This window comes from Neoarius graeffei, chromosome 3 (genome assembly GCF_027579695.1).
Source record: "Neoarius graeffei isolate fNeoGra1 chromosome 3, fNeoGra1.pri, whole genome shotgun sequence".
Taxonomy (NCBI): Eukaryota; Metazoa; Chordata; class Actinopteri; order Siluriformes; family Ariidae; genus Neoarius; species Neoarius graeffei.
In genome coordinates this window covers 92,689,602-92,714,534 of record NC_083571.1, presented here as the reverse complement: position 1 = coordinate 92,714,534, position 24,933 = coordinate 92,689,602, and the positions used below count along the sequence as shown (strand labels likewise).

The following is a 24,933-nucleotide window of genomic DNA, read 5'->3' as shown; positions in this document are numbered from 1 at the left end:
AGTATTCATTCATTTATTCCTCATTAGTAAGTGCTTTATCCTGATCAGGGATAGAGTGGATCTGGAGCCTATCCCAGAAACACTGGGTGTGAGGAAGGAATTTAACCTGGATAGGGCAGCAGTCCATTGCAGGTCATCATACACACACATTCACACACTCAAGCCAATCCACCTACTCGCATGTTCTTGAGAGGTTTCAGGAAAGCAGAGAATCCATAGGGAGAAGATGTGAGCCTGCTTGTTTGATTTATTGTAATCTATATAAATGAACAAGTCTTTACAGCTCTAACTGTATGCTGAAACACTATCTTCTAGAGTAGGGTGATCAGACATCCCCATTTTCTGGGGACAGTCCCCTTTTTTGATGGCCTGTCCCCAGCTGGAGCTGTCCCCGGAAATGTCCCTATTTTTAACCATGACCAACAGACCCACAAAAAAAAAAAAAAAAAAACAGACCAAAACATCTACTAGATTTCAGCAGATGCCTTCCGTATTGTTTTGTAGATCACTTTAAGACAGGCTCAGGGGCTCAGGCCGATAGCAGAGATGTTCTCGAACATGTCTTGTGAAAGCCTTTCCAGTATTTTGATTGGTGGAGCTGAGGAATAACTTTTTAGTGGAGCGCTAGAATCTTTGCTAGAATCTAAAAGTCATTCATTTATTCATTCAGCCTTGACAGATCGCTTCATCCGCTCCTGGACAGGTGAACCATAGTCTTTTCTTGTAGGCCTAAGTGACATTGTTTGTCATCTATGTTATTTAGCCTTTAAATGTGTAAGCTACATTTTGCAATGTTGTATATTGCTTATCATACTGTACTAAGATATAGCCATTGACCTAAGAAACCATAGCCTACTGCGGCCAATGCTAGCAGGAGAAAGCTCAGTGCAGCACCAATCAGTCAGCTGAAGTTTAATTAAAGTATAATTTGTTTTGGTGTGTAGTGGACTAGACATTTTGATTAAGGCTATTCATTTAGGCGAGGTCATCAATTTAGGCTATGGGACACTGGGAATAATTTGTATCCTCAATAATAATAATAATAATAATAATAATAATAATAATCAGTTCAATTTATATAGCTCCTTTCTCACACCCAAGGTCGCTTTACAATTAGGGGAAAAAAAAGAGAGTCCACCAAAAGAAGGTCAGGATGTAATTCCAATGGCGTAGCTACCACAGTCCCATCAGGCGCATGAAGATAAATCCCACACCACTTGCACAGCTGCCGTATTGCCACCAGGCAGCATCACTCGGAACACCGCTCCAAGCACAGAAGCACCGCCGCACAGAGCACTGGACAACCCCAGTGTTAAAAAGAGCAACAAGCTCACTGCAGTCCATAGCGAGGAGCACAGGCATCACCCACAGCACACCAAGGCCTGGAGGGAACCGACACCCAAAACTGGGTCCGGAGCTACGCCACAACCGGTGGACAAAACACTCAAACAAAAAACAAACATCAAACTACACGAACACAAAAAAGAAAAACAAAAGGAAAATATAAAAATGAAAAGCTCCAGTGAAATGAAAAGTTCACCAAACCCCTTATGGAAATAAAAAAAACAAGGACCGTGATGTCGCCTGGTATGGCGCAGCTGGGGCCCCACCCTGGATCCAGGCCCAGGGTTGGGGCTCATATGCGAGTGCCTGGTGGCTGGGCCTTTTCCCACGGGGCCCGGCCGGGCTCAGCCCAAAGCAGTGACGTGGGCCCGACCTCCTGTGGGTTCACCACCCACAGAGGTAGCTGTAGGGTGCCGGTGCAGTGTGGATTGGGCGGCAGTCGAAGGCAGGGGCCTCGACAACCTGATCCCCGAACACAGCAGCTAGCTGTTGGGACATGGAATGTCACTTCGCTGGGGGCGAAAAAGCCTGAGCTTGTGCAGGAGGTTGAGAGGTACCGGCTAGAGATAGTCGGGCTCACCTCCATGCACAGCTTGGGCTCCGGAACCCAGCTCCTCGAGAGGGGCTGGACTCTCCACTTCTCTGGAGTCGCCCACGGTGAGCAGCGGCGGGCTGGTGTGGGCTTGCTTATAGCTCCCCAGCTCAGCTGCCATGTGTTGGAGTTTACCCCAGTGAACGAGAAGGTCACCTCTCTGCGCCTTCAGGTCAGGGAGAGGGCTCTTGCTGTTATTTGTGCCTATGGGCGGAATAGCAGTATAGAGTATCCAGCCTTCTTGGAGTCCCTGGGAGAGGTACTGAGAGGTGCTCAGACTGGGGACTCCATTGTTCTACTGGGGGACTTCAATGCTCATGTGGGCGATGACAGTGACACCTGGAGGGGTGTGATTGGGAGGAACGGCCTCCCCGATCTGAACCCGAGTGGTGCTTTGTTATTGAACTTCTGTGCTAGTCACGGTTTGTCCATAACGAACACCATGTTCAAGCATAGGGGTGTCCATAAGTGCACGTGGCACCAGGACACCTTAGGTCGGAGGTCGATGATCGACTTTGTTGTCGTTTCATCTGATCACCGGCCCTATGTCTTGGACACTCGGGTGAAGAGAGGGGGTGAGCTGTCAACTGATCACCACCTGGTGGTGAGTTGGATCCGCTGGTGGAGGAGGAAGCCGGACAGACCTGGCAGGCCCAAACGTATGGTGAGGGTCTGCTGGGAACGTCTGGCCGAGCACTCTGTCGGGGAGGTCTTTAACTCCCACCTCTGGGAAAGCTTCTCTCAGCTTCTGAGGGAGGCGGGGGACATTGAATCTGAGTGGACCATGTTCTTTGCTTCCATTGTCGACACGGCTGTTCGGAGCTGTGGCCGCAAGGTCTCCGGTGCCTGTCGTGGCGGCAATCCCCGAACCCGGTGGTGGACACCAGAAGTAAGGGATGCCGTCAAGCTGAAGAAGGAGTCCTATCGGGCCATGTTGGCCTCTGGGACTCCTGAGGCAGCTGACAGGTATTGGCAGGCCAGGCGTGCCGCAGCTCGGGCAGTTGCGGAGGCAAAAACTCGGAATTGGGAGGAGTTCGGTGAGGCCATGGAGGAGGACTATCAGTCAGCCTCAAAGAAATTCTGGCAAACCATCCGGCGCCTCAGGAGGGGGAAGCAGTACTCTGCCAACACTGTTTACAGTGCGGGTGGGGAGCTGTTGACCTCGACTGGGGACATTGTTGGGTGGTGGAAGGAATACTTCGAGGATCTCCTCAATCCCACAGTCACATCTTCCATTGAAGAAGTGGAGGCTGATGACTCAGAGGTGGACTCATCCATTACACAAGCCGAAGTCACTGAGGTGGTTTGCAAGCTCATCGGTGGCAAGGCATCGGGGGTGGATGAGATCCGCCCTGAGTATCTCAAGTCTCTGGATGTTGTGGGACTGTCTTGGCTGACACGCCTCTGCAACATCGCGTGGTGGTTGGGGACAGTGCCTCTGGAGTGGCAGACCGGGGTGGTGGTCCCTCTTTTTAAGAAAGGGGACCGGAGAGTGTGCTCCAATTATAGGGGAATCACACTTCTCAGCCTCCCCGGGAAGGTTTACTCCAGGGTACTGGAGAGGAGAATTCAGCCAATAGTTGAACCGGGCTCGAACCTGGACCTTCTTGCTGTGAGGCGACAGCGCTAACCACTACACCACCGTGCTGCCCAATAATAGTTCTTGAAAAATAAAAAAGATACGTTCTTATTATCAAGTACTTTTATTCCATATTTTGTTTTGGTTTTTTTGTATTTTGGGGGGTTTTCTTCTTCTTCAGGGTTTTTGGGCGGTTGGCAAACCAACTTAAAGGTGCATTACCGCCACCGACCACAGTTGCTACATGCCCCAATACACATTCCTCCTCAGACTTCTTTTCCTACAAGTTATGACATGAAAAACTCCCCAAAGCTGTAATTCACGAACAGTCCATTCCACATACAATCTGTCAGTCTCTGTTTGATCACAAAACAATAAAGGTTTCCCAAATCACCATTTCAGCAACTTCAAATCAATATTAGTGTCCCCTGCTGATGATTTTCTGAATTGAGCCAAAAAGTTAATCTACTCCGCCGGCACTGCCATGATTGAAAATCATGTGATTGCATTCCTGCGCGCTGATTGGCCAAAGCTCGAGCAGTGTTCGTGAACCTTACGCACCGTGCTGTTTTACCTATCAGCATCCCCTAATCAGTGCGCCCAAATAAACTTGAGAATAATCATTTGAAGCCACATAGTGTATCATAAATTTAGACTTTGTGTACTACTTAATTTCCAACCCTTCCATACCATGACAAGGTGTGTTGTGTGCCTTTAGTCCCGTTTTTGTTATTCATTTTGATAGTACACATTTAAAACATTGGTGCGTGGTTTCTTGCAGGCGAATTCAACATCACTCACCTTTCAACCAATCAGCACGCAGCAATGTATGATGTCATTTCCAAAATGGCCACACCGGCAGGGTAGACTGGAAGTTTTCTTCTTAGTTGAAAAAAAACCCAAACATTATGATCAATATCAAAACGTTTGAATCAATATCAAAACGACTTGAATTGAATAACATGTTGGGTCAAGTAATCTTTAGTGGTTCATGATCAAAATAAGGTTGGAGGACTGGCTATAGAGCTACGAAATACATGACTTCTAATATGGGAACCCCCGGCTTTGGGATCTTTCCGTGTCATAACTTGTAGGAAAAGAAGACTGAAGAGGATTGTGTATTGGGGCATGTAGCGACTGTGCCACCGACTGGGCTGAAGTGTGGAACAGGAGATACTGGGGGGAGACAAACACAAAAAACCTATATTCTTTTAGCTATTTCTGTTTCTTTTAAATACTTGATAATTTTTGGGGTTTTGTTTTTGAGTGGAGTTTTATTTCATCCTCGGTTGGTTCAGCAACACACTCCGCCATTTTGTTTTTCTCTACTCAGCAGTATTTGAGCTGATAGTCTTGTAGTAGAGTAGCCAATCAGAGTGTGCGATTGCTCATATCCAGTGAATGTGGATAATATATATATATACACATACACACAAATTTCAAACTTTGCTATAGATTTGTATTTTATGACTTCTATGTTCGAGAGTCAGTACAAAAACACTGAAACATTTTAGATTCTCAAACATTAATTTTCCAAAGGAAATTTAAATGTGACAGAAAAACGTTAGTAAAGAAAGCAGCGCATTATGTAAGAGGCCACTTTTCAAATAAAAAAACATAATAAAAGCTACTGGGTTCCATCCATCCATTATCTGTATCCTGTCCTACAGGGTCGCAGGCAAGCTGGAGCCTATCCCAGCTGACTATGGGTGAGAGGCGGGGTACACCCTGGACAAGTCGCCAGATCATCATCAGAGAAAACCCATGCAGACACGGGGAGAACATGCAAACTCCACACAGAAAGGCCCCCATTGGCCACTGGGCTCAAACCCAGGACCTTCTTGCTGTGAGGCGACAGTGCTAACCACTACACCACTGTGCCGCCCCCAGTTCTGCAAAATGTTCAGTAAAACCTTCAGCTCATTTCCTTATAAAACTGCACTCATTGTACCTGAGACTATTTTTTTTTCCTTTTTTAATCACACCAAAAATGACTGTTTTATTAATGACTGGTTACTGCTCTTGATAGTATTTTTAATGTATAAGAATTAAATTTCCTTGCTTTTGAAGGCAACTTTGCTCTACAGCATTTGTTTGCATGTGCCTTCTACACAGTACTGTGTATGAATGGATGGATGGATAGATAAGAATATGCTCCTGAGCACTTGAAAGTGCCACATTCCAGTTGTAGCCCAGCAGACTAAGCTCACCTTAAAATAATGTTATATAGAAGTTTGTTATGGAACGGAAAGTAAATGTTTTTTCAGAGGTTTCCTGCCCAGAATGGGCTTCATATAACCAGATATTGCATCCCACTGCTCAGTCTAGATAGATAGATAGTCAAGTCAAGTTTATTTGTATAGCGCTTTTAACAATAAACATTGTCGCAAAGCAGCTTTACAGAATTTGAATGACTTAAAACATGAGCTAATTTTATCCCCAATCTATCCCTAACGAGCACGCCTGTGGCGATAGTGGCAAGGAAAAACTCCCTCAGACGACACGAGGAAGAAAGCTCAAGAGAAGCCAGACTCAAAAGGGAACCCATCCCCATCCGGGCAACAACAGACAACATTACTATAACATTAACAGTCCTAACAAGTCAGCTTCGTTGATGCTATAAACCCTCCACCAACGGAAACCCGAGTGCAAAACCGTTCACGACAACCACAGTCCCAAAGTCAGCAAGTCAACTGCAGTCCTAAAGTCAGCAAGTCAACTGCAGTCCCCAGCCACAAAAACACCACTGCAAGAGTCCAGAGCGTCCTCCAGGCGCGACCCCCAACTGTCCACATGGGGCCGCCATCCACAGGAGCGATGCGATGAGACTCCAACCAGACACAGGGCACCAGGATGGACCAGGCAGGTCCGAGGAGCAGAAGAGGCCAGCATCTCGATCCCAGGACCGACATGTAACTCAGAGGGACAGATTTGGGGGGGGGGGGGAGAGAGAGAGAGAGAGAAAATACAGGTTGTTAGGTATACCCAATGTCACCTGAATAAGTAGGAACAGTATACATATTGCACTGAGTACAAGCAGGGACTCCGGCAACTAACTATGACAGCATAACTAAAAGGGGAGAGCCAGAAGGTAACACAGGCATGAGGGAGCCCCGGGACATAAAGCAGCCAGCCACTACACCATCAACAAACTTGAGTGAGCAAGCAAGTGGGGACTGACAGCATCCATACATCCCAGTTTACCAAAACACTCTATGTCTGAGGACCCTCCAGATCTACACCTTTACCTCATAAACAACATTAACAAAAGGCTTGACTAAACAGATATGTTTTCAGCCTACACTTAAACACTGAGACTGTGTCTGATTCCTGAACACTACTTGGAAGGCTGTTCCATAACTGTGGGGCTTTGTAAAAAAAGACTCTGCCCCCTGATGTAGCCTTCACTATACAAGGTACCAGCAGATAGCCTGCACCTTTTGATCTAAGTAGGCGTGGCAGGTCACAGAGGACCAGAAGTTCACTCAGGTACTGTGGCACAAGACCATTCAGTGCTTTAAAAGGTCAATAGTAGTATTTTTTAATCAGTACGAAATTTGATTGGGAGCCAATGCAGTGTGGATAAGACAGGGGTGATGTGGTCATATTTTCTAGTTCTAGTAAGGACTCTTGCTGCTGCATTTTGATCTAACTGGAGCTTATTTATGCACTTATTGGAAACATCCAGACAGTAAGGCATTACAATAATCCAACCTGGAGGTAATGAAAGCATGCCCTGCCATGAACACCACTGTTGTTCAGTGTTCTCCTGATGGTGGACTCATGAAGCCAATGTGAGAGAGGCCTTCAGTTGCTTAGAAGTTACCCTGGGGTCCTTTGTGACCTGGCCGACTATTACACGCCTTGCTCTTGGAGTGATGTGTGTTGGTCGACCACTCCTGAGGAGGGTAACAATGGTCTTGAATTTCCTCCATTTGTACACAATCTGTCTGACTGTGGATTGGTGGAGTCCAAACTCTTTCGACATGGTTTTGTAACCTTTTCCCGCCTGATGAATATCAACAACGCTTTTTCTGAGATCCTCAGAAATCTCCTTTGTTCGTGCCATGATACACTTCCACAAACATGTGTTGTGAAGATCGGACTTTGATAGATCCCTGTTCTTTAAATAAAACAGGGTGCCCACTCACACCTGATTGTCATCCCATTGATTGAAAACACCTGACTGTAATTTCACCTTCAAATTAACTGCTAATCCTAGAGGTTCACATACTTTTGCCACTCACAGATATGAAATACTGGATCATTTTCCTCAATAAATAAATGACCAAGGATAATATTTTTGTCTCAGTTGTTTAACTGGGTTCTCTTTATCTACTTTTCGGACTAGTGTGAAAATCTGATGTTTTAGGTCATATTTATGCAGAAATAAAGAAAATTCTAAAGGGTTCACAAACTTTCAAGCACCACTGTAGAGACTTTAATATTTTTTTAGCAGATCTTCTAATTTCATTTAATATTTTTGTTACACATAACCCAAAAATATTACACATAACCCCATGCAAAAAACACTGCAAAACTACAAAGCTCTAATCAGCCTCTGCAAGATTGTAGCAACGTGACTGTCTGGCTGAGAGAGGGGTGAGAAAGACAGGGATAGTGTGAAGACAACATGAAAGGGTCAAGCATAAGGAGCATGTTGGGTGAACAGAATGGAAGGAGCAGACATGAGAGGGAAAAAGCAGGCTTCAAGGCTGTCAACCTCCTCATCAACACAGACCTTACATGTACATTATTCCCTCCATCTTCAGAGGAGAGAAAGGATTTTGGTGTTGAATAAAAACTGGCTGATCTTTAATAAACTGATGTCCAGTCAGGGTTTTGAACCAAGCAAAAATATATCTTTATGAATTAATTACAGGAATTTATAAATCATGAACAGCACAGAATTTGGCTTAGGCAGGGCTTCAGTAACCCAGTTACTTGTTTCAGTCCTCAAAAGTGAACAAAGGTATAAAAATGTATTCATTGGCACTGCTGGCGTTCACAAAGAGCGTATTCAAACATCCATCCATCCATTATCTGTAACCGCTTATCCTGTACAGGGTCATGGGCAAGCTAGAGCCTATCCCAGCTGACTATGGGCGAGAGGCGGGGTACACCCTGGACAAGTCTCCAGGTCATCACAAGGCTATATTCAAACCTACACTACACAAATAAAACAAAGCGTGAACATGGTTCACAGTGGTGTGGAGGCTCACACTAAAAATCACTATCCTACAACCCCGATTCCAAAAAAGTTGGGACAAAGTACAAATTGTAAATAAAAACGGAATGCAATGATGTGGAAGTTTCAAAATTCCATATTTTATTCAGAATAGAACATAGATGACATATCAAATGTTTAAACTGAGAAAATGTATCATTTAAAGAGAAAAATTAGGTGATTTTAAATTTCATGACAACAACACATCTCAAAAAAGTTGGGACAAGGCCATGTGAGACATCCCCTTTTCTCTTTACAACAGTCTGTAAACGTCTGGGGACTGAGGAGACAAGTTGCTCAAGTTTAGGGATAGGAATGTTAACCCATTCTTGTCTAATGTGGGATTCTAGTTGCTCAACTGTCTTAGGTCTTTTTTGTCGTATCTTCCGTTTTATGATGCGCCAGATGTTTTCTGTGGGTGAAAGATCTGGACTGCAGGCTGGCCAGTTCAGTACCCGGACCCTTCTTCTACGCAGCCATGATGCTGTAATTGATGCAGTGTGTGGTTTGGCATTGTCATGTTGGAAAATGCAAGGTCTTCCCTGAAGAAGACGTCGTCTGGATGGGAGCATATGTTGCTCTAGAACCTGGATATACCTTTCAGCATTGATGGTGTCTTTCCAGATGTGTAAGCTGCCCATGCCACACACACTAATGCAACCCCATACCATCAGAGATGCAGGCTTCTGAACTGAGCGCTGATAACAACTTGGGTCGTTCTTCTCCTCTTTAGTCCGCATGACACGGCGTCCCTGATTTCCATAAAGAACTTCAAATTTTGATTCGTCTGACCACAGAACAGTTTCCCACTTTGCCACAGTCCATTTTAAATGAGCCTTGGCCCAGAGAAGACGTCTGCACTTCTGGATCATGTTTAGATACGGCTTCTTCTTTGAACTATAGAGTTTTAGCTGGCAACGGCGGATGGCACGGTGAATTGTGTTCACAGATAATGTTCTCTGGAAATATTCCTAAGCCCATTTTGTGATTTCCAATACAGAAGCATGCCTGTATGTGATGCAGTGCCGTCTAAGGGCCCGAAGATCATGGGCACCCAGTATGGTTTTCCGGCCTTGACCCTTACGCACAGAGATTCTTCCAGATTCTCTGAATCTTTTGATGATATTATGCACTGTAGATGATGATATGTTCAAACTCTTTGCAATTTTACACTGTCAAACTCCTTTCTGATATTGCTCCACTATTTGTCGGTGCAGAATTAGGGGGATTGGTGATCCTCTTCCCATCTTTACTTCTGAGAGCCGCTGCCACTCCAAGATGCTCTTTTTATCCCCAGTCATGTTAATGACCTATTGCCAATTGACCTAATGAGTTGCAATTTGGTCCTCCAGCTGTTCCTTTTTTGTACTTTTAACTTTTCCAGCCGGCGGCACGGTGGTGTAGTGGTTAGCGCTGTCGCCTCACAGCAAGAAGGTCCTGGGTTCGAGCCCCGGGGCCGGCGAGGGCCTTTCTGTGTGGAGTTTGCATGTTCTCCCCGTGTCCGCGTGGGTTTCCTCCGGGTGCTCCGGTTTCCCCCACAGTCCAAAGACATGCAGGTTAGGTTAACTGGTGACTCTAAATTGACCGTAGGTGTGAATGTGAGTGTGAATGGTTGTCTGTGTCTATGTGTCAGCCCTGTGATGACCTGGCGACTTGTCCAGGGTGTACCCCGCCTTTCGCCCGTAGTCAGCTGGGATAGGCTCCAGCTTGCCTGCGACCCTGTAGAAGGATAAAGCAGCTAGAGATAATGAGATGAGATGAGAACTTTCCCAGCCTCTTATTGCCCCTGTCCCAACTTTTTTGAGATGTGTTGCTGTCATGAAATTTCAAATGAGCCAGTATTTGGCATGAAATTTCAAAATGTCTCACTTTCGACATTTGATATGTTGTCTATGTTCTATTGTGAATACAATATCAGTTTTTGAGATTTGTAAGTTATTGCATTCCGTTTTTATTTACAATTTGTACTTAGTCCCAACTTTTTTGGAATCGGGGTTGTATTACTATTATAGCTCTCGAGTTGTGCAACAGAAAAGCGTTCACCCTATTATCAGGAGTTTGTGTTTTGCACTCTCAGAAAACAAAGTACATCATTGTACCTTTAGGGGTACAATGGCTTGTCACTGGGGCAGTCCCCTCTAAGGTACTTATTTGTACCATTTATATACTGATTGGGAACATATAAGTACTTTTTTATACCCCTGCTCCGAAGTAGGGGAGGTATACTTGTTTTTTACCTCTGTCCGTCCGTCCATATCGCAGTATCTCCGTCCAAAACACCCTTTTTCTCAGCAACCACAAATCATAGCCACTTGGTACCAAACTTTAGCTTGGGGTTCTATACCGTGTATACAATATTCAGGTCTGTCGCACATCGACTTCCTGTTTACCGACTGAATGTATTTACAAAACATATAGGATGGATTTACAAAATTTTTGTAACATTTTTCTCAGCAACTACAAATCACAACTGCTTGATATTTGGTACCGAGCTTCAGCATGGGGTTCTATACTGTGTATACTGTTTTCAGGTCTGTCGCACATCGACTTCCTGTTTACCGACTGAATGTATTTGCGAAACCTATAGGGTGGATTTTGACGCTATTTCAAGAAGCAAAATGCTATTTCAAAATGACAGTTTACCAGGATGCTATTTGAAATCCCTGGGGAGAGACACTGCTCTTTACTTACTTGTTTCAGGGTTCATTATTTGTTGAAGTCAACATTCATAATAAGTGTCCTATTCCTTCGATTGCTTGCATTCAGATATAAGTGAGAGCGGGGGTGGATACATAAATGAGCAGTAGCTCACAGTTAAGCTTGTTGGCCCTAAAAAGGTACACATAGTTACCTTGAGGTCCAATAATGGGCTCTAGTGATACATTAGTGTAGATTGTACCTTGGAGGACAGAAATGGACTCCTACTGTATCCCTATTTCTGACAGTGTGGATCCCAGTGAGGACATAGCCACCTGTGACTGGGAATCAAAAGTGTAAACTCGGCTGTGCTCTCTGGTTGGAAGGGATGGCATACTCTCTCTGTCTCTCTGTCAGTTACAGTGACTCAAGCCAATTGTAAACATCTGTGAGCTCATGTATGCGGAAGAGCGAGGATTGCGCTTTTACTCATAGTGTTGTGTTGCCCTGTGACGCAGCATGTGCAGCAGTTCATAAAAGAAGAATGAAGGATAAAACCTGTTTTAGGTTTTATCCTTCAATCCTCCCTGTTTAGCTGTCATATGAATTGGCAGGTGATCAAACTAGTGAGAAAGCATGCAATTTATAATTTACAACAAATGCTTTGCTCAATCAATCAGCGAGACTCTTTTGGGTTTTCTGCTCTAAGAGTTGATCTTCCACAAAGAATTATTATATAGTTAATGTCAAAGTCTGTTTGAATTCTGACATGTAAACTGTACAGAGAGAGAGAGAGAGAGAGAGAGAGAGCTGGGGCACAACATTATCCTGGGCCAACATAAGAGATCCAAGGTTAACTGAAAGCGAGATGGCCTTTCAATTTCATAAAATCAATGAAATTTAGTTCCCTCTGAAATTTGGTCATTGTGATATATGTTTATTTCTGAAATATCTCACAAAAACCCAGGCCATTCTGTGACTGGGAACGTATTTAATTTAAGGGGATTCCCTAGCAAATAATGTGCATGAAATCGCTTGCTTCACACAGTCAAGCAGACAGAAGAAGTCCATGTGTGCATGCGCAGGTTTACCTTCTTCTTCTTTTGGGTTTTACAGCGGCTGGCATCCACAGTGTTGCATTACTGCCATCTGCAGGTTTACCTTTGACCGTGCACTGACAGTTCCATCATTCTGTCACTAAACAAACAGCTGATCACACTGAGGTGCTCGCTGACCGCTGATATTTATTAGTTTGGTCCTGCGTTTCCTTTCCTTCACAACATAACGTCTTTTCTTCTCGCTTTCCGTTACTGTAGTCGGTCTTTCACGTTTCATTTGCACACTCACGTCTTCCATTTTTCTCTCCTGTTTCAAATTTGTATCCCACAATGCCTCACGCGAACAGGGAAAGCCCACCACGTGATGCATGACGTAGTATCTTGAATTGCTCAATGGTGAAGCAAGAAAAAATAACGCAGAATTTAAGGCCATGTGGCCCTAAATTCATTAATTGTTCTATTTTTAAAAAACACTAATAAAATTGGAAGTCTGTGATTCGAATTCAGTAGCTTTTGGTCCACTAAACAAAAATAGTTTCATTTTCAGGAAACTTGGTGAGGGTTGTGGTGGATCTGTAGCCAGTTCCAAGAACCCATGATGGGGCTGGTATTGCATGTATAAACTAGGACAACTTGTCTAGACAAACATAACTAGTTAAAGATACACTGCCTTTCAGATTTTTCAAGTGTAGGTCATAAAAAGAATTTTCCCTGACACCCAATTATTTTTGTTTAGCTACTGAATTCAAATCACAGACTTCCAATTTTATTAGGTTTTTTAAATAGAACAATTAATGAACTTAGGGCCATGTAGCCCTAGATTTTCTGCTATTTTTTCCTGCTTCACCATGACGCAATACAAGATACTACGTCATGCATCACGTGGTGGGCTTTCCCCCTTCATGCAAGGTGTGAGAGTGCAGGCACTTACCGATATATGCGCAGAGGGAGCAGATCAGCAGACTGGCAATAAAGCCAAAACATGTGACTAAAATTGGTGTCTGTAAACTAGCGAGGGTTAGGCGATCGGTGGACAACGTGACGAGGAAAAAACAAAGAGCGAAAACAGAGAGGAAATAGCAAAAGGTCAGGAAACGCTAGAGACAGTCAGAAAAGATATAAGGCTCGGTATGTACTGAAATGGCAGGATGATAAATAGCAGAAGCGGTAATTAAGGAAATGCGTGACAGCTGTAGTTCAGTAGGCTGGGGACAGAGGGCGCTGTGTGTCATGGGAGTTGTAGTCCTAAGTGTTTGTAATCTGCTCCTTCATACCGGGCTTACTGACACAAGGCATTGTGGGATACAAATTTGAAACAGGAGAGAAAAATAGCGGACATGAGTGTGCGAATGAAACGTGAAAGACCAACTACAGTAACGGAAAGCGAGAAGAAAAGACGTTATGTTGCGAAGGAAAGGAAACGCAGGACCAAACTAATAATTATCGGCGGTCAGTGATCACCTCGGTGTGATCAGCTGTTTGTTTAGCGACAAAATGATGTAACCGTCAGTGCATAGTCAAGGTAAACCTGTAGATGGCAGTAATGCAACATTCTGGATGCCGGCTGCTGTAAAACCCAAAATAAGAAGAAGGAGGTAAACCTGCGCATGCGCACACAGACTTTCTTTGTCTGTTTGACTGCACGAAGTGAGCGATTTCATGCACATTATTTACTAGGGAATCCCCTCAGATTAAGTCACAACTGTTGGCTTTTTGCTGCTCTTCTACAACTTTTAATTTCATCGCTTTCTGTTATGGATTCACGCAGGCTTTTCAAAATCCAGTCTCAGGACAAACATGGTAGTCCCAAAATTAACCAAAGGTGAAGCCTCAGTCTTTAAATAGCAAGTCTCTCACATCTGGGAGGCAGGATTTTCCACTGCCTCCCTACAGAGCGTGAAGGCTTAGAAGGTTGCACTCTTTTAATAGGCAAATGCTATTTATCATTGAAGTATTACTGAATGATATCATTTTATTCTCAAAATATTTGTTAAAAAATCATGTCTCGCTGATGCTCTTTGCTTTGTAGTGAAATTCCCAGAGGAATGCTGAGATCATACGAATCTCCAGAGAAACAGTATTGGTGTGTATAACATACAGCAAATCTTGCAAAGTAGTGAAATGTTCCCTCTAGTGGTGCCACAGATGCAGCACAGCTATTTCTGTGATTTAGCTTTAATAAGCAGTAATCCTGTGAGTGCCATTCACCTCATCTTGACCTCATGATCACATTTTAAAAATAATGATTCAATAATTACCAGTTGCTTTTCTCCTCCTGTTGCAGGATTACTTCGATTACATCCATAAAATGAATCAGCTAATTATTCTCACATACTCACACAAGAAGCACAGTCACGTGACTGTTCTACTGTTCTGGGATGGTTCTTCAGATGTGAACTGAACGCTGAGATCCCAGACCTCTGGTCTCAGATTATCATTTCCATATGATTACTTACATGGAAGGGTGGCACGGTGGTGTAGTGATTAGCGCTGTTGCCTCACAGCAAGAAGGTCCTGGGTTTGAGCCAAATAACTGGCGAGGTCCTTTCTGTGTGGAGTTTGCATGCTCTCTGGGTGCTCCAGTTTCCCCCAAAGGCATGCAGGTTAGGCTAATTGGTGGCTCTAAATTGACCATAGGTGTGAATGGTGGTTTGTCTCTGTGTGTCAGCCCTGCGATGACCTGGTGACTTGTCCAGGGTGTACCCCGCCTCTCGCCCATAGTTAGCTGGGATAGGCTCCAGCTTGCCTGTGACCCTGTTGAACAGGATAAGCAGCTACAGATAATGAATGAATGAATGAATGGATGGATACTAATATGGAAGTCTCAGGCTCCATGTCTGTTCAGTGAGATGCCTGCCTCCTACTGGCAATTTGTGTGTTTGCAGGGTCCTTTGGAACCTCACACACTCAGCATACCCAAACAACAGTAATGTAATTCCAGTTAAAGGGGAACTGAAGTCATTTTTAAACTTGCTTTATTTCTTAATTAACGTGTTATTCAGTTACATTTTCGGTTTTAGTAACCTTATATTGTGACTCGTATTGGCAACTAATTGCAATTAAATATTATACTTATCGGGCTATTCAGTTTATAGCCATGTTGAATTTAGTTCGTTTGGTCCACGGCAGGCGTCACTTTTCCACGCAATCTTCACGAGACTTGTGCGAGACTTCGAAATATGAAGTGTCAGCCAGGTGTCAGTGCCGCCATTTTGAAAACCGTTCTCCAAACTAAATATTGCACAAAAACAAGTTTAAATGACGATTACTGCCTACTTTTTTCAAACTTTCCTGATTGCTATCAGAACAAACACAACTTCTGGCTTGATTACATCAGCATTCGAAAGAGGGCGCGCGCATCTTTTGACAATGTTGGCAGATGTTGGTCACTTTGATTTCTGCTGTATGTTTTACTTCCGTCCTACGATGTCTCGCACAGGTCTCAATGAATCTTGTTTACAGCCATTGCTTTGACATATGGACTGATGTATTCCATAGCATATTTCAAACACTCATAACTTGCTATAGCAGTGACAAAATAGCTATCAAAAATGCATTCCTGTATTTAATAAAATGAGAAATAGAATTTTGATCATAAAAAAATTTGCCTTCAGTTCCCCTTTAATAACTGCACATATTCATTTCAAATGGCTGATTCTACTGTAATTTCAACTAGATAGAGTGTGACTAAAGTAATAATAATAATAATAATAATAATAATAATGGGCATCATGATGGTGTAGTGGTTAGCACTGTCGCCTCACAGTAAGAAATTTTTGGGTTCGAGCCCAGTTGCTGACAGGGGCCTTTCTGTGTGGAGTTTGCATGTTCTCCCTGTGTCTGCATGGGTTTCCTCCGGGTGCTCCGGTTTCCCCCACAGTCCAAAGACATGCAGGTTAGGCTAATTGGTGGCTCTAAATTGACCGTAGGTGTGAATGTGAGTGTGAATGATTTTTTGTCTCTGTGTCAGAACCTGTGATGACCTGGCGACTTGTCCAGGGTGTACCCCGCCTTTCGCCCGTAGTCAGCTGGGATAGGCTCCAGCTTGCCTGCGACCCTGTAGAACAGGATAAAGCGGCTACAGATAATGAGATGAGATGAGACATTTTATTTGTAACGCACTTTACATTCAGAGCAAATCTCAATGTGCTACAAAGTAGAAACATCATTAAAAAGACAGTTAGAAACAACATAAAACAACATTTAAAAATGATACTTAAGAGTCATATATTCTGCTAAAATGTCCTTTTTTTAAAACTCTCAGCAGTTTATGGTGCCCTCAGATGGTCAGAGAGGGCATTTCATAGGCGAGGGACGGCAGAACAGAAGGCTCGATCACCCATGGTGCTGAGCTTAGTCCTGGGGTGGTGGACACGATTTGAGTGGAAGGATTGCGTTGAGGTTAGTGGGGTGAGTAATTCTTTCAGGTAGATCAGAGCATTTCCATAAATGCACTGGTGAGTAAGAAGGGAGACCTTGTATTCAATCCTGGCAGACACAGGGAGCCAGTGAAGTGAACGGAGAGTGGGTGTGATGTGTTCATATTTTCGCACTCTCATCAGGATCCTTGCAGTGCTGTTCTGAATGTATTGTAGTCTTTGAAGACTCTTGCTAGGGATCCCAGTGAGAAGTGCACTGCAGTAATCCAGCCTGGAGGAGACAAAAGCGTGGACTAGCTTTTCAGCATCTGATAAGGTGAGAGTGGGACGCAGTTTGGCACAGTAATTTGTGCTAGCTTTTACAAACCGGGACGTCTGGTCACTGTACCCTATAGATCCGGAATGGTAAGAGATAGAGAATGATGCTTAGTGAGGAAAATTGCACCCCGTCACCCTGAACAAAATAAAAAAAAAAAAAAACTAATTGACAAAATCATGAAAATTGACAGAGTTATAAGTGATTGAAAAAAAATCATCCCATTTTCATGCATCATTCCAGATCGGTGATCTGGATTAGCATCAAAAGTCATAGCAACATAATTCAGTCCAGAGGCATTCTACGTGTGAAATTTGGTGATTGATTGAAAACTGAGGGAGAAATAATGTCCTAAAAATGTTAGGAGAATAATAATAATAAGAAGAAGAAAGTAGAAAGATCCTGAGTGAGAGTAACAATTTGTACCAGCGCTGCTAATGCAAATTAACAAGTATAATATTTCAGTAAGTAAAATATTATTTACACACACATTCTTTTTTGGACACACATACACGCACACACACAGAGAAACGCCATAAAGAGTATCTGGTAGGCTGCAGTTCTGTGATCACTGATTGCTCGATTAAACAGTGATGTGTGGATTCAGCCATCACACGCTGATGATTGCTGTTGACTCTGAAAAGCAACGCTATTTGTCTTATGTGCCATTTAAGATAATTGTTCATTCCAAACATAATGGTGCACTGGCTGCATGTTGCCACTTTATTGTCAGATACATCAACTGTATACAAGAAGACAGAGTCATCTATATCCCCCGCCCTATATACCAACTGTATACCAAGTTTCAAGATATTATTTTGTCACATTTTTCAAGTTCTGCTGCAGGAAACCAACCCTACCACTTTACACTGACCTCAGCAGCCCATGGCATAAACCCACCGGACCTTTGGTCCAGGTGAGCTAAAAATTTAAATTTCTCACATTTTTTAGAATCAAAAGGCACATATACATTACTTAATCAACATATATACCAACTTTCAAGACCATACCACTCATAGTTTTCAAGTTCTGCTCCGGAAACAAAACCTACCCCTAAGACTAACCTGAGAGACTAAGTCTGAAATTGTTTCCATGGAAACATGAAAATTTTAAATTTCTCAAATTTCTTAGTATGAAAAGGCACATCTACATCACCTTGTTAACATGTATACCAAGTTTCAAATCCGTATCATGAATAGTTTTGGATATATGCTCTGGAAACGAACATTGCTCTTAGAAACTAAGTCAAAATCTATTTTCTATGTAAAAATTTGAAAAATACTTCTTTTTTTCAAAAATCCAAAATAGCAAAAGGCACCAGTTCACATGTTGCTTGATATGTATACAAAGTTTCATGAAGATATCTTCAGTAGTTTTAAAGATATGCCCCGGAAATTAAAACATGACTGGACGGAACCCGTTTCTATATCCCCCACCAAACTTCGTTTGGATGGGGGATAAAAAATGGACAGCACATTGTGTCTAAAAAGTGAAGCCACCACATGTCTAGCGCCCCTGCTGGCAGGTTATAGTGCAAATTTTAGCCCCGCCCATCCTCGTGAGGAATCCATCCATTATCCGTAACCGCTTATCCTGTGCAGGGTCACAGGCAAGCTGGAGCCTATCCCAGCTGACTATGGGTGAAAGGCGGGGTACACCCTGGACAAGTCACCAGGTCATCACAGGGCTGACACATAGAGACAAACAACCATTCATGCTCACATTCACACCTACGGTCAATTTAGAGCCACCAGTTAGCCTAACCTACATGTCTTTGGGAGAAACCAGAGCATCCAGAGAAAATCCACACAGACACGGGGAGAACATGCAAACTCCACACAGAAAGGCCCCCATCAGCCACTGGGCTCATACCCAGAACCTTCTTGCTGTGAGGCAACAGTGCTAATCACTACACCACCATACCACCCTTCTCCCAGACATTAGTTTTTAAAATGTAATTCTACTATGAAGTAAGAAGGTGTGGATAGGACTGGGAATGATATGATTGACAGGTTTTACAGAAGAGATTGGCTGCAGCTAGCCAGCTAACGTCGCCACAGAATTTGCTGCCACATACCTACTTATTAGCTCATCCAACCGACAGGCGATAAGCTTATCCCATCATGTGTTGTCTGTCTGTCGACTGGCGTCGTCCACATTTCACGAAAATCGCTTCTTCTCTCTCAATTCTTCACCGATTTTTATTCTTTTTGGCAGGAAGGTAGGTCTTTGCATAATTGCAATTAATAATGAAGATATGGAGTAATTAGGTGGCACAGTAATGTAGTGGTTAGTACTAGCGCCTCACAGCAAGAAGGTTCTGGGTTCAAGCCCAGTGGCCAACGGGGGCCTTTCTGTGTGGAGTTTCCATGTTCTCCCTGTGTCTGCGTGGGTTTCCTCCGGGTGCTCCGGTTTCCCCCACAGTCCAAAGACGTGCAGGTTAGGTTAACTGGTGGCTCTAAATTGACCGTAGGTGTGAATGTGAGTGTGAATGGTTGTTTGTCTCTATGTGTCAGCCCTGCGATGATCTGATGACTTGTCCAAGGTGTACCCCACCTCTCGCCCATAGTCAGCTGGGACAGGCTCCAGCTTGCCCGTGATCCTACACAAGATAACCAGTAATGGATGGATGGATGGAGTAATTAAGCCCTAACGATCAGTTTCCACACAAATTGCTTCTTCTCCCTCAATTCTTCACCAATTTTGATTCTTTCTGGCATGAAGGTAGGGGTACTTAGGGTGCATATGACTTCTACCTAGGTTTACTTAATTACAATTATTAATGAACTTATGGACTAATTAAGCCTTAATGAGCAGCTCAACAAAAATCGCTTCTTCTTGGTCAATTCCTCGCCATTTTGGATTCTTTCTGGCAAATATTTGAGCTGGACTGGTTGAGATTAGAACTGCCCAAGGAGATTAGAACTGCACTTTAGATCATTCCTTCTGGACTAGACGGGGCCAGAGTGAGCTACGCCATCATTGACGGTCTCGTTTGAACTTTTCTGGACACGTGCACTAATACAAACTGTTAGCCATTTCTATTTAAAATGTTTGAAACATCAAGAGATGTTAATATGAAAAAGGCTAGTTTAATATGCTAGTGCATATAGCAACCATGTATTAACAACATCCAGCCAGCCAGCTCTCAAAATTTGCTCAAAAGCTATTTGTTCATCAGTGTGCACATATACTACTCATAATATTAGGATGGATTTTGTAAGTAGGCATCCCAAATAAATGTTTAACTCACCATGCACTACCGACTGCAGTCTTAACCAGCTGCTCTTCCTGAAACCAAGGTTAATCTGTCAGGAAATGTCCAGTTCATAGCCAAGTGATAAATGCCCTTATTAGAGATCCAGAGCGATGTACAACAAACCCGGAACAGTTCGGGGTTAGGCACTTTGCTCAAGGGTACTTCAGCCATTCCTGCTGGTCCTGGGAATCAACCCAGTGACCTTTTGGTCCCAAAGCTGCTTCGCCAGCCATTCGACCATGGCTTCAAATACCAAAGAGTCTACCTCACTGTGCCTCTCGTCTCTGCTGCGTAAACACGAGAAGGAGAATGTCTCTACTGCACAGATGCCGGTTGTAAATTTGACAACATGACAGAGGTATTTTGGTTTCAGTTCTATAGAATGGGAGTGAATGGAGCCACACCGTCCATGTTTTCTACAGTCGATGATCAGATACTAAATTACTGTTTGAAAGTGTGTTGCTGTGATGAACAGTTGCATAGGTATATGCAGTACCATAACTTATTTGCAGTATCCTAATCTATGTAAATCAAAGCTTATGAACATAAGATGTATGTTAGAGGGTATAGGGAGGGAAAGTAATCTCATCGCCCCCTACTGGATGCGTTCCAACCTCTATGGAAAATGAATGGGAATATCTTTTCAAAAAATTACATTTCGGGTTACACTTCAAAGTTAAGACAATGGCTTCCATATGTTGTGCATGTCAGGCAGCTCTATCGATCCTGGTGATCATACTTTATTTTTTCCACCGATTTGAATTGTTTTGAATGTTTTTTAATAAGCTGATCAAAAACTACACGGACCTGGCGTCGCGTATGTGACGTCACCACAAGCCTAGCGCTTTTCCAAATCTGTAGCAGGTAGCGGCCGGCGAGTAGCCTACATCAACATGCCGATTTGTATAGCGGAGTTGGCGGAGTATTTCTGTACCAATAAGAAATGCATCTCTCGTGGGGATAACCATTACAGATCAGATAGCTAAGCCTACTGCTGACGTAATATGAGCGACTCTGACTACAGAGTTTGGTTGTAGTCCGTTTCTGACAGGTTAGGCGCAATTTCGATCTTTTAAAAGACAGTGAAATTTCACCTGATACTTTCACAGTTAGTAGATAATCCCAACATACACAACATATTTTTGGGGGTGTACAAGTTCCACGTCATAACTTTGTGGGATTTTTTTTTTTTAAATTGGGTCTATGGGATTTTCAATAGTATGGCTCTCGGCTTAGGAACGCTACCACTAGGATCGCTGTGTTTCACTTTCCCTCTATATTGAACTTTTCTTACTTTCTTTCTTTCTTTCTTATGGTTGGTATAATTCCCTGTTGTTTCCTCTCGTCTCAGACTGTCCCTACTTTCTTTTCCTTGTGCATCTGCATTCTGCAGGTATATCCGGACCATGTACCTCGGCATACAGAGTCGCAGGCAAAAGGAAAATCAGCGACGTTTCTATTGGGCCATGATGTACGAGTATGCTGATGTGAACATGCTTCGTCTCCTCGAGACCTTTTTGGAAAGCGCCCCACAGTTAGTGCTCCAGCTCTGCATAATGATCCAGAAGAACCGCGCTGAGACGCTGCAGTGTAAGGAATGCCCCAAGGCTCAGTGCTAGGACTGCTGACGTTTCTGCATTGTGTTACATTTAAACTGTGTCTGTGTTTGGAAACCATAATGCCCTCATTTGTGTGACTAGTCGATTTGTTAGGATTTGATGATTTATGAAATCTTATAGAATTAATATATCACAAAAGTAATTGTTTTAATTTATGTATAGTTGCAAAATACTGAAAATACTACTGTTGTACATTACAGAGGTTTCTGTTTGCTTGAAATTGTTTTGATTTGCTTTTCAGAGATATGTCGAATTTATTACACACATTGCATACGTAAGCTTTGTTTCTTGATTCGAAATTAGTTGAAGATTCACTTTTTCACGCACGTACTGGAGTGCTAAGCATTGCAAAACACACAGAGACAATTCTGCTTTTGAAGTCAGACTATATATATATATATATATATATATATATATATATATATATATATATATTTTAGTATATGACTCCCTGGATCTCATGATTTTGTGTTGCATCAATCCATTAACAACTTTTATATTCATGTATAGATGATGCACATGATTATCTTTCCATGTTGTATAGCTTTAAAAAAAAACCCACATGACTGACTTCTGTATGAGTCAAAACAGTCTAAGAACTGTTATGCTTGACACTTTTTGAGTGAGTATCCAGAATATGTGGGGACGAGCCTTTTCTGCAGTAGGACCGTTTGACACGTTTGAGGTCACAGCACTCACAGCAACTCAGACGTCTCCATGATCATCCTGAAGAACACTGAGTTGAGCAGGATGAATAGTAAACTTGGCTATGCTTTAAAAAAGATACATAGAAAAAGCAAGGGGTAAGTGTGAGAGAACGCATCTAGGAATAAGTATGAACTGGAGACATGCATATGACTTTATTACTTTGAAAGAAACAAAGTGAGAGTTTAGACTTAGTTTGATTTAGTGCTCGTTTTCTTATATTCTTATATTATTGCATTGTTTTCGCACACACTGTCACACTGTATGAATAATGTGGCTAGATCATTTTAATTTTCTTGACATTATTAAAAACACTTCAGCTGTTGTAGTCTATTAGATAACATACCTTATAACTTTGTCCCTTTTAACGTTGTGTTCGAGATAAACCTTTGCCCACTATTCAGTATGCTGTACACAACAAAGACATGTATGGTCAGTTTTATTCTTTTTGCCTGTTTGTCTTCCTTCTGTCATTCCTCCCCACCCTCACTGCAGGCATGTCAGCAGTTGCCTCTCTCTTGTCTCTCTCCTGGGTGCTGGCCTCCTACCATAAGCTTCTGCGCGACTCTCGCGATGACCAAAAGAGCATGAGCTACCGGGGAGCTCTGGTGCATCTCCTGTGGCGCGTCTTCACCATTTCCTCAAGGGCACTTTCCTTTGCCCTCTTTGCCTCGGTTTTCCACCTCTACTTCGGCATTTTTGTGGTGCTACACTGGTGTGCTATGGCCTTCTGGGTGATTCATGGTGGCACTGACTTCTGCATGTCCAAGTGGGAGGAGGTGCTCTTCAACATGGTGGTTGGTGTGGTGTACGTATTCTGTTGGTTCAACGTGAAGGAAGGCAGGACTCGATACCGAATGATAGCCTATTACTCACTGGTGTTAGTGGAGAACACTGTCCTGACTGCCTTGTGGTATGTCTACAGAGACCCCGTCACCACTGACTCGTATGCTGCGTCTGTGCTCTACGGCGTCTTCCTGTGCTTCGCCTCAGGAGTGGCCTGCATGATCCTCTACTATGGGGTTTTGCATCCTATGGGTCCCAGGCTGAGGGTCCTGGCAAGCTCTTGCTGTGCTGAGCTCCTCTGGGGCCTCCCCCTGCCCCCAGAGGCTGAGCCTATGGCCCCGACCCCAGGGCCTCGTGGCTCTCAGGCCACCCCCACTCGGGGCATGGCTTCAGGGGAATATGGAGAAGCTGAGGAGGCTGCCACGGATACCTGCCTGCCTGTATTCCAGGTGAGGTCCACAGAGCCCACTGATGCAGCAGGCCGGCCCATTCATCCCGAGGGGCCCCTAATTAAGATTGACATGCCTAGGAAGCGATACCCAGCCTGGGACGCACACTTTGTAGACCGTCGTTTGCGGCGGACCATAAATATCCTCCAGTACATCAGCCCCAATGCAGTGGGCATCAGGTACAGGGATGGGCCTCTCCTCTATGAGCTGCTCCAGTACGAGTCCTCCCTATAAAGGCACCCCCCCTTTTCTTTCTCTCTCTCTCTCTCTACACACACACACACACACACACACACACACACACACACACACACACACACAGCTTCACCTCTCTCCATTTGGGTGCTTATTTTCTTCAGTTTGATTCAGTTATTTAGCCAAGTTATTAGATTATTTCAAAGGTCTAAAAAGGTCTAAACAGAGAAAATGTAACATTTATTTTCACAAGTGAAGAGAATATTATTACAGAAATGGAGAACTGAGTCAAAAATAAGCAGTCCTTAAATGGGGCCCTTATGTGGATGTGTGCCACCAATGTATACAGTATGTTGGATAGTGTCTTTGTCCCTGTTAACTCTGAGATGCGCAAAGTCTCATGGGAATGATGGAGGACCATGGTACTCGTTTATCTTAATTTTCAGATTTCCTTGTAACTATTTTGTGCCTATTATAATTGAGTGATTGTGATGATATAGGACTGAAAAGGGATCAGGACTATCTAAACAGAGCACATTTGTTTGCGACAGAAAAGCACACAACGAACAATGTATGTTTTACACTTCTTTCTTTATTGATAAAAAGGCAAAGGGTTCTAAAGTAGATGACTTCTGGTGAAGTCTCATAGATATTTGTTTGATTACCATTACTGGCTTTCATTTAGTTTCCAATAATTAGCTATTTAAAGACCCAAATTAAGAGTAATAACACTGCAATCACTGGGCAAATAACACTGCCATAAACATTTTAGTAAATAAGAAGGCCTT

At 43.3% G+C, this 24,933-nt stretch overlaps 1 protein-coding gene across 1 annotated transcript in view; it reads left to right on the top strand.

Moving 5' to 3' along the window:
* The window catches only part of xkr6b (XK, Kell blood group complex subunit-related family, member 6b), a 167,680-nt gene extending 143,496 nt beyond the window's left edge, over positions 1 to 24,184 (top strand). The window contains exons 2-3 of the mRNA XM_060917649.1: positions 21,785 to 21,981; positions 23,211 to 24,184. Of these exons, the coding sequence (XP_060773632.1) occupies positions 21,785 to 21,981; positions 23,211 to 24,184 (1,171 nt within the window). The remainder of the gene's footprint in view (positions 1 to 21,784; positions 21,982 to 23,210) is intronic.
* The last annotated feature ends 749 nt before the right edge of the window (positions 24,185 to 24,933 follow it).